This window comes from Oryx dammah, unplaced genomic scaffold (genome assembly GCF_014754425.2).
Source record: "Oryx dammah isolate SB20612 unplaced genomic scaffold, SCBI_Odam_1.1 HiC_scaffold_10, whole genome shotgun sequence".
Classification (NCBI taxonomy): Eukaryota; Metazoa; Chordata; class Mammalia; order Artiodactyla; family Bovidae; genus Oryx; species Oryx dammah.
The window spans coordinates 7,124,646-7,139,952 of NW_024070194.1; the positions used below are offsets into that span (position 1 = coordinate 7,124,646).

The following is a 15,307-nucleotide window of genomic DNA, read 5'->3' on the forward strand; positions in this document are numbered from 1 at the left end:
CAATGTTTTCAATGCAGACTAACTGGGGCACCTCTGTTCTCTGAAATGGCACAGGAGGAGAGGCAGTTACCGTGCGTTCATGCCTGGGGCAGCTCACTTTCTGCCTCTTCTGCTCCTTTCAGAATTACCCGAGCACAGGCCCCATTGATCTAACCCCTTTGGGTCGCTCACAAAAGAGGAGAGGGGTTAGGGGAGCCTTCCGGTCACCCCAGGACTTCCTGAGGCTCAGGGATCTTTGATATGGGTGTGGGCACAAACTCCAAAGCTTGGCAGGTGCAGACAGATGGAATCTGACTCAGACGCCGTTTCACTTCCTAGAAGAGTGATGTGTGCAGGGGGGAGGCTGCCACCCCCTGCCGTGCCCGGGCCTCCGTGACTTGGCAGGGCCTCCTGTGTTTCCTCGGGCCCACAAAGTAAGCCCCATGTGTGCACCTCCAGTGTGGTCTTCTCATTCCTCTGTCTGGAGGTGGGGCATGCCCTGTGTCCCCTCCATGAATCTGGCCAGGCTCACGTATCACTGGTGACCAGTAAAATGGTGGGAGTAATGCTGGGGACAGCAGAAAAGGTGAGGTTCGGTCAGAAGAGATGAGGTCAGGACTTCCCTGGTGGACCAGTGGTTAAGACTCCAAGCTCCCAAGGCAGGGGACCTGGGTTCAATCCCTGGTTGGGGTACTAGATCCCACATGCTGCAATTAAGACCCAGTATAGCCAAATACATTTTAAAGAGAAGTTCCACCTAGGCTGGTGGGACACTCACTTTTGGAGCCCTAAGCTGCAGAAGAAATCAGTCACCAGCCTGGGGCTGCCATGCTGTGAGGAAGCCCAGGCCACAGAGAGAAGCCCCCTCCCGCCCCCAGCCCGAGGCTCCAGCCCACTGCCACCAAGCTGAGGATTCAATTCCCCAGCTTGTGAGTCTTTCCAGCTGTGGCCTCAGGCACAATAAAGCAGAGACCAGCCCTTTCTGCTGTGTCCCGATTGAATTCCTGAACCCAAGTCCCCTGAGCATTAAAAAAAAGAAAAAGATTTCCACTGCGATGTTTGGAGGTAAATTGTTGCACAGAAGTACTCACTGGATCACTTGGCGTGTGCTGATCTGCCCTCTGTTCAGTCAGTCATTCACTCATTCATTCAACAGTATTTAGAATCTCACTTCTCACCCTTTCGCTGCTCCCACCCCGGTCCAGACATGGCCCATGGCCATCGTCTCACTGGCCTTGGTGTGTCCACCCTCACTCCTACAGTCTGCTCTCCACACACAGCCAGAAGGACGCTGGTAAAACCTACATCCGAGCACAGCACTCCTGGGCTACACTGTTCCAGGTCCCCCCTCACTCGGCTCCACCCCAACCATACTTGCCCCCATCATGTTCCTCAAACGCCCCAGCCACATTCCTACCTCAGGACCCTTGCATTTGTCTCTGCGCTTGGAACACTGTTCTGAATATCCACAAGGCACTTTCCTTCACCTCTTGGAGAACTCTGCCCACGTGTCCTCTCTCAGGCCTCGCCACCCTCCTATCTAAAGATGCAAGCTCCCCACACCAGCACTTCCCACTCCCTCCCCTTAGGACTCAACACCTCACGTACTTGTCTTTTATTTTGGTGTCTGATCCACGTCGGAGTATTCATTCCTGGGTCTTCAGCACATAGAACAGGGCCTGATGTATAGCTGTCCAGTCGCTCAGTCGTGTCCAACTCATTGAGACCCCATGGACAGCAGCACTCTAGGCCTCCCTGTCCATCACCAACTCCCGGAGTTTGCCCAAGGTCATGGTCATTGATCCGGTGATGCCATCCAACCATCTCATCCTCTCTCGCCCCTTCTCCTCCCACCTTCAATCTTTCCCAGCATCAGGGTCTTTTCCAATGAGTCGGCTCTTTGCATCAGGTGGCCAGATCATTGGAGCTTCAACATCAGTCTTTCCAGTGAACCCATTAGTCCACACCCAGGACTGAATCTCCTTTAGGATGGACTGGTTGGATCTCCTTGCAGTCCAAGGGACTCTCAAGAGTCTTCTCCAACACCACAATTTGAAAGCAACAATTGTTTGGCTCTCAGCCTAATTTATGGTGCAGAGTAGGTTCTCAGTAAATATTTGTTAACCTGAAGAACTAGTGCCCGGGGGCTGAGCCAGGGGCTGAAGCTATGGAGTGAGAAAGAGACAGCCCCTACCCAAGCAGAGCTTCTGGTGGGGAAAACAACTCCCTGCAAGATATAAACTCGAGCAGAAGAGTGCATCAAGGAATCAGACATGGAGAGGGGCACTCTGAAGAGAACAGACCTTGGATGAGGCCAGGAATCAGAGGGAGGCCTCTGCGGGGAGGGAGGGGAGGAGGACCTCCCTGTCCGCTTCAGGCTCCACCGGTCCCGAGTCCCAGGCTGCGCCCGGGGAACAGTCTGTTTTTCTTGGCAGGTGAGGAAACTGGGGTGGATCAGAACCAGAATTCAGGACTCCCACGCTCACATTTCTTCTGCTTTTCTGCACCACCTTCCTCTCATCAGCAAATAAGGAGAAGGAAGGTCTGCCTGTGATAAGGCAGAGTGGAGCCCAGGCCAGGGGCTAGCGGCCGTGTCGTCGGGCATCTGTACATGGAGGCAGATGGTGTCCGGGAAGCCGCCTGAGTCAACTCTCTGCCCCCAGCCTGCTCTACCGGTTGGGCTCATTCGGTTGCAAGTGACCGTGAAAGCAATTCCAAGTAACCTAAGAGAACAAGAGAATTTGGTTCATGTCCTCAGAGAGTTGAAGTGTGAGAAAGTGACCCTAAAAGAAAGGAGAGACCTCAAAGCCGTTGCAGAATGTGGAAGAATCCCTGGGTGCCTGAATCAAAGACCCCGGTGGAGGATCCTCCTCCTTCGGGCTTAGCTGGATCCACGGTCTCGAATGTTGGCAAAACCCAAGAATGTTCTGTTTTGAAGCTGTGTTTTCTTCTGCGTGGTGGCTTCATCTTACTCTGCATGAGGCGAGATGGCATCACTTCCCTCATCCTCATGGTGGACCAAGGTAGCCAGCTGGAAATAAGAGGCACCTCTTCGTAGTCACACTGAAGCACCTGGATTATTCTGCTGGGCTGGTCACTGAGGCAGGGGCTTCAGAAGGCTCAGATGGGCTCAGGTCTGATAAGGGCTCTGCTCCGATATTTGAGTGTGTGAATTATATGGTCCCTCCCTTGGTATGCAAAACACTGACGCTCAGCTTCTCAAGTCTTCAAGTATATCATTTTTAAACTTTCTTTGTGCTTGCTCTATAATCCATGACCCCATTCTAAGATTTCACCTGTGGTTGATCATTACTTCCAATCATGTTTTCTGACACTTCTCACCATTCACTGGACTGTTTCAACTCCAGCTTCTGATATGTTGACTCCTTAGAATGTCAGCTCCGTGAGGGCAGATACTTTTTTTCCCCCACTGTTTTATATGCAGTGCCAAGAACTATGCCTGGCACAGAGCAGGCGTTCGAGAATCTCTTGGCACCTGAATAGTTGTGCAGGCACCTGAGTTCTTGGGCTCTTCTCTTTATGCCCTAATTTCCTTTCCAGATCCTGAGCCCTTATCTTGAAACCTGATCTTTCCCTCCATCCTCCAAGGACCCTTCTATTTCCTGTCCTGTGGCCTTGGTTCTCTGCCTCCTGCTGAAATTCCAAGGATAGTTACAGACAGCCACCTGACCCTTGGACTTGGGTGAGGGAGATAGAGAGAGTCTGTGGACTGTAGATTGCAGGAGCTCCTGTCCTTTCTTTGACAGCCCTGGAGAGGAGGAGAGAAGGACGGCCAAGCTTCCTCTCCCCAGAAAGGGAGATACCGGGGGAGTGCAAGGTTTACCGGATGGGCGTGTCATCCTCTGTCTAGACAGTTTCTAGGCTTGCGAGGAGGTTCGGGACCACACATCTCACCCCTCCCACACTGCCTGCCACTTGCTGAAGCTATTTCCCCTGCCTGAGGCACTCTGTCCTCCATGCCTTCTTCAGAGTCCACCCCAAATCCTGTGGATTTTTCAGAACTTTGTTCCTCTTAGGCTTCTCAAACATTTCTCTGTAAGGACTCCACGCAGCCATCCCTGCCTGCCTGCAGATCAGCAGTTCCCCCTTTTTCTTCCTGTTTCTACAACACACTTAACCTCAGCTTCTAGTATCATATGTCAGTTTCCAAGTAAACGGAGGAGTCAAGAGAGGACTCTGGGGTCAGGATATCTGGGTGTAAATCTCGGGCACGCTATCTGCTTGCTTTATCAGCACAGGTGCCCTGCAGGAAACAGATGGTGCTTCCCACAGAGATGTAAAATGAATAACACAGATCTCTGGGGCCAGGGGACAGTGGGGACCATCCGCTGGAACTTGGCAAGGGCCACCCACAGGAGCCGTGGCCTTCAGTAGAGTAATAGAGGGATAAGCTCCGTTCACAGCAACTGGGCAGGCAAGATACATGGAAATTACCCAGGCCTTTCTCTCCTCCCATCCTCCCTTCCCTGGGCAGCATTTCCTTTAGCACAGAGCTCGTTGATGTGGTCCAGCCAGGTGAACCTCCTTGGGCACAGGGAAGAGAGGAGAGGAGACGGGGAGGGGGTCAGTCAAGGGATAATATTCAGCATCCAGGCAGCACGACCTTAGGAAAGTTCTCGAACCTCTCCATGCCCTCGGCTTCCTCACCCACAACTGGAGCATCCTAGCATGTTGATGGAGAAGGCAATGGCACCCCACTCCAGTACATTTGCCTGGAAAATCCCGGAGAAGCCTGGTGGGCTGCAGTCCATGGGGTCGCTAAGAGTCAGACACAACTGAGCGACTTCACTTTCACTTTTCACTTTGATGCATTGGAGAAGGAAATGGCAGCCCACTCCCATGTTCTTGCCTGGAGAATCCCAGGGACAGGGGAGCCTGGTGGGCTGCCGTCTATGGGGTCGCACAGAGTCGAACATGACTGAAGTGACTTAGCAGCAACGTTGTTGAAAGGTGTCCTGAGTTAACACAGGAAAAGTGTTTAGTATTGGCCAAGTTCTGCAATAAGCAGAATTAAATAATTAAAATTTAATTGTAATTCTTCCTCATTATTCCTAATTATTCTTTTAGGGTATTTACTGTGTTGATCTGGGCATTTCCTGTTGCAAATGACAGCTTCAGTTCAGATCAGCTTAAGCAACAAAGGGCACTTGTTTGAACCTGTAACTGGCTCCAAGGTGCAACTTGGTTCAGCCCACTAACCAGCATCCTCTCTCAGGCTCCAGTTGGTAGCTGGGCTGGGCTGACCCCTTTCCAGCTCTCGGTATCCACCTGCTGTTTCTTACTTCTCTCTCATTGGCCAGGCTTGGATCACGTGTCTGTCTCTGGGCCAATCATTGGAACTAAAGAGATGGAATGTGCTGACTGGCTCCACTCGGGTCACATGTTCTAGCCTATGTTCAAACTGCACATAAGCAGAAAAAGGGAGTGGTCAATCCCCCTCATTTGTTTCCCTGGTGGCTCAGATGGTAAAGAATCTGACTGCAGTGCAGGAGGCCTGAGTTCAATCCCTGGGTTGGGATGATTGCCTGGAGAAGGGAATGGCTCTCCACTCCAGTGTTTTTGCCTGGAGAATTCCTTGGACAGAGGAGCCTGGCAGGCTATAGTTCATGGTGTCGTAAAGAGTCAGACACGACTGAGTGACGATACAGATGTGAACAAAGCTGACAAGAATCCATACCATTGAAGAAGTGACATTCTTGTGGGGGAGACTGACAAAAAATAAGTAAAATATGTAGCTGTCAGAGGTGGTAGGTGCTCCTAGGGAGGGAAGAGCTTTCTGTTTTAATCCGCAGACGTGAAATTTGAGCAAAGACCTGAAGGAGGTGAGGAAAGGGCCATGAAGAGATCTGAATGAAGGCTCTGGGCAGCGAGAACAGCGCATTCAAAGGCCCTGGGGTGGGGACATGCCTGGCTTGGGCAAGGAGCAGCGCAGGTGCTATGTGACCAGAGTCAAATGGGTAAGGGAGGCGGGGAGTGGAGGTGACAAGGTCAGAAGGGAGTGGACAGAAGGCATAGGGTCTTCTAGGCCTTTTGGAGGGCTTGGGAATTTTATTTGGCATGAGATGGGAGCCCTGGAGGGCTCTGCTGTGGAGAAAGACAAACTTTTGTCTTTAACAGGATCCTTCTGCCTGCTTGATAGAAGGAGCTGAGTGTGGAAGCAGGGAAACAAATTTGGCTGTCATAACCCAGACAGGGTTACCCTACCACATAACCCTAAATACTTATTTGTAAAGTGAGAGAAGGGAGACATACGCGGTCTGGCTCTCTGGACCACGTAGGAGGTCCCCAGGTCTGGGACAGGGGCTCTGGGGATCTCCACATCCCAGTTCCCTTTCTTCTCACCTCCTGTCCGATCAACTCCTGCTTCTTCCTTTCCCGCTGCCTCTCCCTGGGCTGTCCAGTTGGTCCTGAACTCTTCTCAGCCATTCTTGTTGAGTTTGGGGATCCTCAGAGGAAAACAGCCATGTGGGTCTTCCCAGACAGGCCTGCGCGAGGGCCCAAAGGATGATACTGAGACCTGCTCCTCTCTGCAAATCAGATAAATCCAGAAGCAGGAGTGCTGTTTCTGAACACTCAGGGCATTCGGCTTTCCCAGTGATGTCTTCTTGGGCCGATTTGGCTTTGCCAAGGTCTGTGAGAAAGACACAGGATGAAGAGCAGGAAGGGAATCCAGCTGGTGGGAATAGCAGAAGGGTCCGAGGGATGGACAGAGTGTCACTCAGCTAGGGTTGCACAGATTCACCAGATATGCTCTCACTTCAGCTTCTCTGAATCTTTACTAAGAAGGAGAAAAATGGAGGCAGAATCCCTTGTGTCATTTTAATTGATTTCTCTAACATCCAGAGAGAGGCTGGCCCCAGGCCAGGGGAAGTGGGAGCTGGGGGAATTCATCAAAAATCGACCCACTGATGACTTGAGCTGATGAAGTAATTAGCTCCTGTTATTCTCTGGTTGTAGAGTTTTGACTCCCATCCAAAGGATCAGCATCCTGGCTGGAAGGTTAGAGATGCTTGCTTGGGAGCAGAGAGGAACAGCCTAAGGGTCCCAGGAAGAGTCCAGTATCCCCCAGTTTCACCCTCCATCTGGTCCAGGCCCCCTGTTCGTCCATATCACAGGCCCAGAGCCAAAAAGACCCTCCAAGGGCACCTGGCCTCCTGCTGGTTCAGAGGCAAATGAGGAAACTGAGGTTGGGAGACCTTTAGAAAGTTACCCAGAAATCTGCTTCCAAGAGGTTCTTGTTGAGCTGCTGACTCCACCCAGACTGGGTTTGAACCCCATCTCTGCCCCCTGTTTGGCCATATGATCGTGGGAGAGTGCTTTCATTATAATTCTCTGTGCCTCAGCCTCTACATCCAGAAAATGGGTATAATATCGATGGGCGTATATGCTTATTAAACAAGTTGATATGTGTAAAATGAGAGTTGCTGTTTGTAGGGCTTCCCTTAGAAATTCTCTCGCTGTTATCACTCAATGTCCATCTGAAGGAACATAAATGTGCATTTTTTTTTTTACTTAACTGTAGTTGATTTATAATATTGTGTTCGTTTCAGGTGTACAGCTTCAGATTCTTTTCCACTATAGGTTGTAATAAGATACTAAGTATAGTTCCCTCTTCTGTAGAATAAACCCTTGTTGTTTATTTCATGTATAGCGGTGTGTATCTGTTAATTCTACACCCCTAATGTGTCCCTGCTGCTAAGTCACTGCAGTCGTGTGCGACTCTGTGCGACCCCATAGACGGCAGCCCACCAGGCTCCCCCATCCCCTGGATTCTCCAGGCAAGAACACTGGAGGGGGTTGCCATTTCCTTCTCCAATGCATGAAAGTGAAAAGTGAACGTGAAGTCGCTCAGTCATGTCCGACTTGTAGCAACCCCACGGACTGCAGCCCACCAGGCTCCTCCATCCATAGGATTTTCCAGGCAAGAGTACTGGAGTGGGGTGCCATTGCCTTCTCCGTAATGTGTCCCTAACCCCTCCCATTTCCCCTTGGGGAACCATAAGTTTGTTTTCTATGTCTGAGAGTCTGCTTCTGTTTTGTAAATAAGGTCATTTGTATCAGTTTTTTAGATTCCAGATTAAGTGATGCCAAATGATCACTATCTTTCTCTGACTTGCTTCACTTAGTATGACAATCTTCAGGTTCATCCTAGTTGCTGCAAGTGGATTACTTCCTTCTTTTTTGTGACTGAGTAGTATTGCATGGTCAGAGAAGGCAATGGCACCCCACTCCAGTGTTCTTGCCTGGAAAATCCCATGGGCGGAGGAGCCTGGTGGGCTGCCATCTATGGGGTCGCATAGAGTTGGACACGACTGAAGCGACTTAGCAGCAGTAGCAGCAGCAGTATTGCATGGCATAATATATCCCACATCTTTTTTATCCATTCATCTGTCGATGGACATTGAGGCTATTCCCATGTCTTGGCTATTGTGAACAGTGATGCTATGAACATAGAATGCATGTATCTTTTTAAATTATGGTTTTGTCCAAGTGTATGTCCAGGAGCAGGATTGCTGGATCATATGGTAACTCTTTTTTAAGGTTTTCAGGAATTTCCATACTGTTTCACACAGTGGTGCAACAATTTACATCCCCACCCACAGTACAGGAGGGTTCCCTTTTCTCCATGCCCTCTCCAGCATTTCTTTTTTGTAGATTTTTGATGATGGCCAGTCTGGAAAGTATGAAGTGATACCTCATTGTAGTTTTGATTTGCATTTCTCTAATAGTTAGCGACACGAAGCGCCCTTTGATGTGCCTCTTGGCCATCTGTATGTCTTCTTTGGAGAAATGTCTACTTAGGTCTTGTGCCCATTTTGTGATTGGGTTGTTCGCCTTCGTTGTTGTTCAGTCATCACATTGTGTCCGACTCTTCGCAATCCCATGGATGCAGCATGCCAGGCTTCCCTGCTTGCTTTGTGAATGTCCATTTTAGTGGGCCAACTGGTGTACCAGTCAAGCGCACATTTCAAGTGCAAAGCACAAAGCAGTCTTCTTTCTTTCCCGAAGAGGGGTGGGACATGGACTGATAACATGATTCGAGGACCCCCTCCCATGACCTGGGGTAATTTGAGGACCACTAGAATCTTCAGCATGTCTCCTGTGAACCCTCTCAAGCCTTCATTACCTCCAGCACAAGTCTCCCGGTGGTGCTAATATGCTTTGTCGCCTTTCAACACCTGCTAGTTTCCCACAGAGAGACAGTGCAGATGTGGGAGCCGCCAGCCCAGGGCTCAGCTTAGAGCATTAAATGCGAACCAGAGGCTGTCAGATGGGGCATTTCTGCTCTCTTTGACTTTGTGTGGTTAGTTCTACAGGGAAGGGATGCAGCTGTTTTATTTATCCTTGGGTAGAAAGTTTTCTTTTTCAAAATACTGTGCTTATGCCTTTTTTAAAAAAGGATTCTTTTGATGTGGACCATTTTTAAACTCTTTACTGAATTTGTTACGAACATTGCTTCTGTTTTATGTTTTGATTTTTTTAGCTGGAATGCATGTAGGATCTTAGCTCGCAGACCAGCGATTGAACCTGCAGCCCCCGCATTGGAAGGCAAAGTCTTATCTAAGTGACAGGAAAAAGCCATGCGTCTGAGAGCAATTGGGAGCATGGGGGAGAGGTGGGCAGGGACTGGACGCCCCCACTCCCCCACCCCATAAGGCTTGTTGGGAGTTTGCATTTTGTGCCCTGAGAAGCCAGGGGAGGGTCTGAACAGGTGAGTGACAGGGCTGGGACTAAGGTGAGCTGATCACCTTGCACCTGTCCACCTGGAATGAGAGCCCCTTCAGACCTGGAGCCTGAGAACCTCCCTGGCCTCGCCTTACCCAGGCCTTGTGAGTTGCATGTTTGGATCTGAATTTTAGGAAGACCCTGCTGGCTGCCTCTGAGAGGATGGAGGTGGGAACAGCGGCTTGGGGAAGAAGAGAGATTCCCCGTAGGCAGCTGGTGCCATCCCCGGGTGGGGTCATGCAGGCCACACACCTGCTGCGGACCCTGGCGTCCTCAATGAGTGCCCTGAGCCCTGGCTTGGGGCGAGGCAGGGTTCCCTGCGACAGCAGGGGCAGACGGAGTCCTTCAAGGTCGTGGGGACGGTGACTCAGGCCGACAAGCTTGGTTTCCTCCCAACTCGTCTGCTTGCCCGCTCTTTCTCTCGTTTTAAATAGATGAGACCAAAAGGTCTATATCTGGACAGGAGTTGAAGGCTCATTTCCTCAAGAAGTAAAAAAAAAAAAAAAAAGACTGCAGAGAGCAAAGAGCAGAGCGAGATCTGAGACCTGCCTGAGACCAGTTTAGCCACCCTGCCTTCCTTCTCCCGCCCTTTGCTGGTGACCCCATCTGACCCGCAGTCAAGGGGCTGACCAGGATCACGGGGGACTGTGACACTTCTCCTCTCTCAGCTTTTGAGCTCTCAGTTTTCTCTGTTGTCATTTTGTTTTGCAACTTAAAACCAATATGGACATCTTCCCCCATCACAGGACCTATTGACAGGGGACCTTTGTGAACACCCCTCACCCTGGGTTGAGTTCTTCAACAGTCATATATCCACGTTTTATTCCTGGGGAAACTGAGGTTCCTCACTGGCTTATTGATGGGGAGACCCAGCTGGTGAGTGATGGAGCCAAGACTGGAATACAGAGTCGCCTAGCCCACAACATCAGCCTGCCTGGTCCAGACCCATCCCCGAATCACATGCTACCTGAGAGCTGGGGATGCATCCGTTCATCTCTGCATCCTCCGTGGCGCTTGGCGCTGGCAGAGAAGAGATGACCAGAAATGTCTGCTCTCCCAGGCTTTTTCCTTTCCTTTCACTGCGGGGTGGTTTCTCTTGTGTTGGTTGGAGGGTTGCGAGGCAGTCTGACTACCTGACTTGGGACCTGGGCTCACACAGACACATCCAGAGGAAGGCTGAGTCCAGGGGAGGAATGCTGTCTGCAGAAGTGGTGTCCAGAGGCTTTCTTGCCAGCCTCTTCCCTGAGCCAGTTGCAAATAACTTTTCTTGCAACTTTAACCGAATTGAGTGTTTGGTCCACTGTAGCTATCGCTGATCAAAGAAGCTCTCGCTGCCCCTGCCAGAAGCCATCGAAGAAATCACGATGCAACCTGTGGCCTAATCCGCTTCCTCTTCCTCTAGGTCCGTGAGTAGAGAGGGAAGAGAAACAAACCCACGGAGCACAGCTCCAGACTCCTGCATCCCTCCAGAAGCAAGGGGATCCGCGGAAACGTAACATGGCTCCCGCCGGCATCCTGCTTTGCTTGCTCTCTGCAGCGGTCTTCTCTCTACTGGACGGAAGTGCAGCCTTCCTGTCCCACCACCGCCTGAAAGGCAGGTTTCAGAGGGATCGCAGAAACATTCGTCCCAACATCATCCTGGTGCTGACGGACGACCAGGACGTGGAGCTCGGTAAGCGCCCAGCTGCTGGCAGGCGGCATTCCCCAGGCTCACCGTGCTGGGTCTCGGGCCCCTGATGCAGATGCTCGGGTTGATCCTGCAGAGTTCACGTCTAATGGACTGAACCGAGTCCCAGGGGTGGCCCCGCACACGAGGCTGTACAGCTGGGTCCTCAAGGTTAGGGGTCTCCAACCTTTTCCTAATGAGAACCATTCCCAGATTCCTCCAAAGTCCTAAGGAAAAGAGATGTTGAGACCAGTTGATGACTTGTTGTCCAATTTCTGCTGAGAACCTACCACATTCCAGGCCATATTCTAGGACCTGGAACTTCAGTAATGAGTGAGGCAGGCACCATCTCTAGTCTCAAGGAATGTGGGAGAGAGATAATCAAGGTCATTGCTAGTTCATATGGAAGATCATTTCAAGAAGGGAGAAACGTTTTGGGGTAACTGTAGAGGATTCTGGCTTGTGGTGATGGTCAGAGCTACTTTGGATTAGTAATCAGGGGGCCCTCTCAGAGGAGATGATACTTGAGCTGATGCTGAACAAAAAGGGGAAGCTAGCCTGGGCAGTATGTGTGTGTGTACACACACACCTGCAAATGTGCAGCCCTGTTCCACCCATCTTAACAGGTGGCACCAGTCCTAACCCAAGGAAGGGTGGGCTCAGCCTTCCTTGGTGGCATCTCGGGAGAGGGAGGGTGGCCACTATTGCTAGTGACCTGACTCAGTTTACAGGGGTGGTGTCTTAGGAGGGTGGGGACGGTCGCCTCTCATCCTGAACTGTTTCCCCTCTGGTCCTGTGGGCTCCAGGTGGGGCAGGTGAGGAGAAGGGCCCTTGCTGTGATTTATAGCAGGACGCCCTCCCTGATCCCTCACACAGCCCCCCACTCCCCCGGTCGTGTCCTTGCTTCACTGTGTAAACCCTCCTGGCCTCCTCGCTCTCCCTCCTAAGTGAGTCCCTGGGCTCCTCCACCCAGCTGGACACCTTCTTCTTCATGAGGCACCTCTCACCACATTTTCACTCACGTGAGAAGTCTCCATCCACGAGCCCACCAGGAGTGAGGCCCCCAGAGTCAACCAGCTGGACCTTCTGCTCCTGGGGTCAAATTCCACTTACATTCCCAGCTCACCTCTGGGGGTGTCTCTCAGTGTCAGCCCTGTTTCTCCTTTACTTATGTCTTCTTCCCCTTCAAATTCACTGATTTTACCATTTCCATTTCTCCACATAAACCCCACACAGCGCTACCCTTGAGATCTATCAAGGGAGGCACAAATGCAAATCACATAAGTAATTCTAAATTTCCTAGAGGCTACACTTTTTTTTTTTTTTTAGAAAAGTAAAAAGCTGGGGAAGTTAATTTTTTTAAAGACCCAATATATCTAATTTATTGCCATCTTAACATGTAATCAATATAAAAACATCATTAATGGCATAGTTTATATATTTTTTTTTTTGCTTTTGAAATCTGGCATGCACACCTAGAGGACAGCTCAGGACCAGCCCCCTTGCCAGTGCTCAGTAGCCAGGTGTGTCTGCCGTACTAGACAGCATACAAGCCCCTGTGCGTTTTCCTCGTCCTATAAATTGGATATGCCCCTCTTACTAACAGTGATGATGATAGAGATGGTAGTCAGTACTACCTTGTACTGTGAAAATCTGGGGCAAAGCCTTCCAAGCACAGTACAGCATGTGCAAAGGCCCTGAGGCAGGACCAAGGAGAGAGATGTGGCCAGAGCCTGGGGAACAGTCATAACATGCCCCTGGAGAGAAGGAAGGGAGCCAGATTGTGGAGGCTCCCGTGGGTCGTGGTGAGGAGTGCCACAGTTGACCAGGTGAGGGGTAGGCTTTTAGCTTCTGTCCACTGTCAAAGGAAAACTAAATATTGTCGGTGGCAACAAATTTAAGGATTGACCAGAAAAGCCTTTGCAGTCAAACATAACATTGTGGTGATGACTCAAATGCACACCTACACCGTTTTTGAAATCAGTCTTTTAAGCACCAAGAAAAGGTGATTTATATGCATCCAAGCCACTCCTTTCTAATGATTTGTATTAATGATCACAAGTATAGATGTTACTCAGGGAGCTGATGGGTGCAAAAACAATTTGCAGCCAGAAGCAATCATAGCCTAGGGCTTTTATTGACAGTTTGATGCATAGGATACCTGTTTCTCAAACCAATCAACCCTAAAGGAAATTAACCCTGAATATTCATTGGAAGGACTGATGCTGAAGCTCCACTACTTTGGCCACCTGATGCAAAGAGCTGACTCACTGGAAAAGACCTTCTCCTTTTGCTGTGGCGAAGGGGGCAGCAGAGGACGAGATGGTTAGATAGCATCACTGACTCAATAGACATGAATCTGAGCAGACTCAGGGAGATAGTAGAGGACGGAGGAGCCTGGCATGCTGTAGTCCACTTGGTCGCAAAGAGATAGACATGACTTAGTGACTGAAAACTCCCCAGCAGCATTTAGAATGAGCCAAATTTGATAACCGTGGGGAGCCTATAGAATGTGGCCATGGGGCCGTGAGTTTTGTTTCTGGCAGAATTCTGCAAAGAGCACTCACAGGCAGCACCTGACCTCAGCGCACCTTGGTCGTGCCTCGTGGGGTCCCTCAAGCTGTTTCCATCAGAGTTATGCTTGAGAATTCAAGACTCCCTGGACGCTTATTCATGCATTCAGTAGATATTGATTAAGTGCACTGTGCTGGGAGGAGAGGGGCCGGGGGAGGATCCCTCCAGCTGGAGAGAACAGGAAAGGCAAAGACAGAAATGAGCTCGGTGGGTCAGGACAGAAAGAAGGCCTGTGAGCTGGAGCGGTGAGAGCCGGGGTATAAATGGAGAGAGATGAGGCCAGGTTGCGTGGGACCCTGTCGTCATGGTGATGATTTTGAGGTTTATTTGCAGTGGAATAGACACGCCTGGGGGCTGACCTGACTTAGGTTCCAGTAGGATCCCTCTGGCTGTTATGTTGAAATTAGGTGCCAGTAGAAGGACAGGGCCGTAACGGGGCAGGCGAGGATGGGGGCTGGGACCAGGGCAGGAACACTGAGTCCAGAAGACGTGCACGAATGGGTGGGTGGGTCGGGGGCTGAGGACAGAAGGGGAGCCTAGATTTTTGACCTGAACCAAGACTAATGATTGAACATCCACTCTTAGGAGCACTGAATTTTTGCTGCAGCTGCGTGATCTCAGTCTCATGTCAGAATCTGATTGTATGTTTGCACCTGTGACTCTCGAACAAAGAGTATGCAGATATAAAGAAAGGAGCTTCGGACATGACGAGGACGTGGAGAGAGGAAAGCAGAGCAAACCAGGGCGAACTTAAAGTGCCTAGATCCCTCCTGTTCCTTTGAATGCAGAGAAACTAAGTCACTAGTCCAAGGCCACACAGCTAGGATGTGGCCAAATAAGATTTGAACCCAGAGCCTATGGTCTTAACCACAACTCTACTTAACCCATCTCTTGGGATGGCTATTGAGTTGTTTCTGGATTGGGATTGTGTTTGTTAGTAGCTTTCACTGTTACCAATACTGTTGTCAAAGAAAAATATTTTTTTAAATATTTGCTTATTTGCTGTGTCAGGTCTTAGCCATGACATGTGGGATTTTTGGGGTTCCCCACGGGCTTCTCTCTAGTTGGGGCGTGTGGGCTCTAGAGCACACAGGCTCAGTAGTTGCAGCACTCAGGCTTAATTGGACCCCAGCATGTGGGATCTTAGTTCGCTGACCAAGGATCGAACCCATGTCCCCTGCACTGGAAGCCAGATTCTTAACCACTGGACCGCCAGCGAAATCCTCAAGAATGTCTTTATACGTGCATCTTTGCATCGGCGAGCGAGGATTTCTGAAAGATGAATTCCAGGAAATGGAATGTGCAGCAGGTTTGGAGCCCTCATGTTCGGCGACATCTGTC

The 15,307-nt window shown here is 50.4% G+C and overlaps 1 protein-coding gene across 5 annotated transcripts in view; it reads left to right on the forward strand.

Annotated features, from left to right (window-relative positions):
- The window catches only part of SULF2 (sulfatase 2), a 124,292-nt gene that overhangs the window by 17,183 nt on the left and 91,802 nt on the right, over positions 1–15,307 (forward strand). For all 5 annotated transcript variants that reach the window (XM_040248154.1, XM_040248153.1, XM_040248152.1 and 2 more), the window contains exon 2: positions 11,129–11,398. In XM_040248154.1, the coding sequence (XP_040104088.1) occupies positions 11,224–11,398 (175 nt within the window). In that variant the 5' untranslated portion in view covers positions 11,129–11,223. The remainder of the gene's footprint in view (positions 1–11,128; positions 11,399–15,307) is intronic.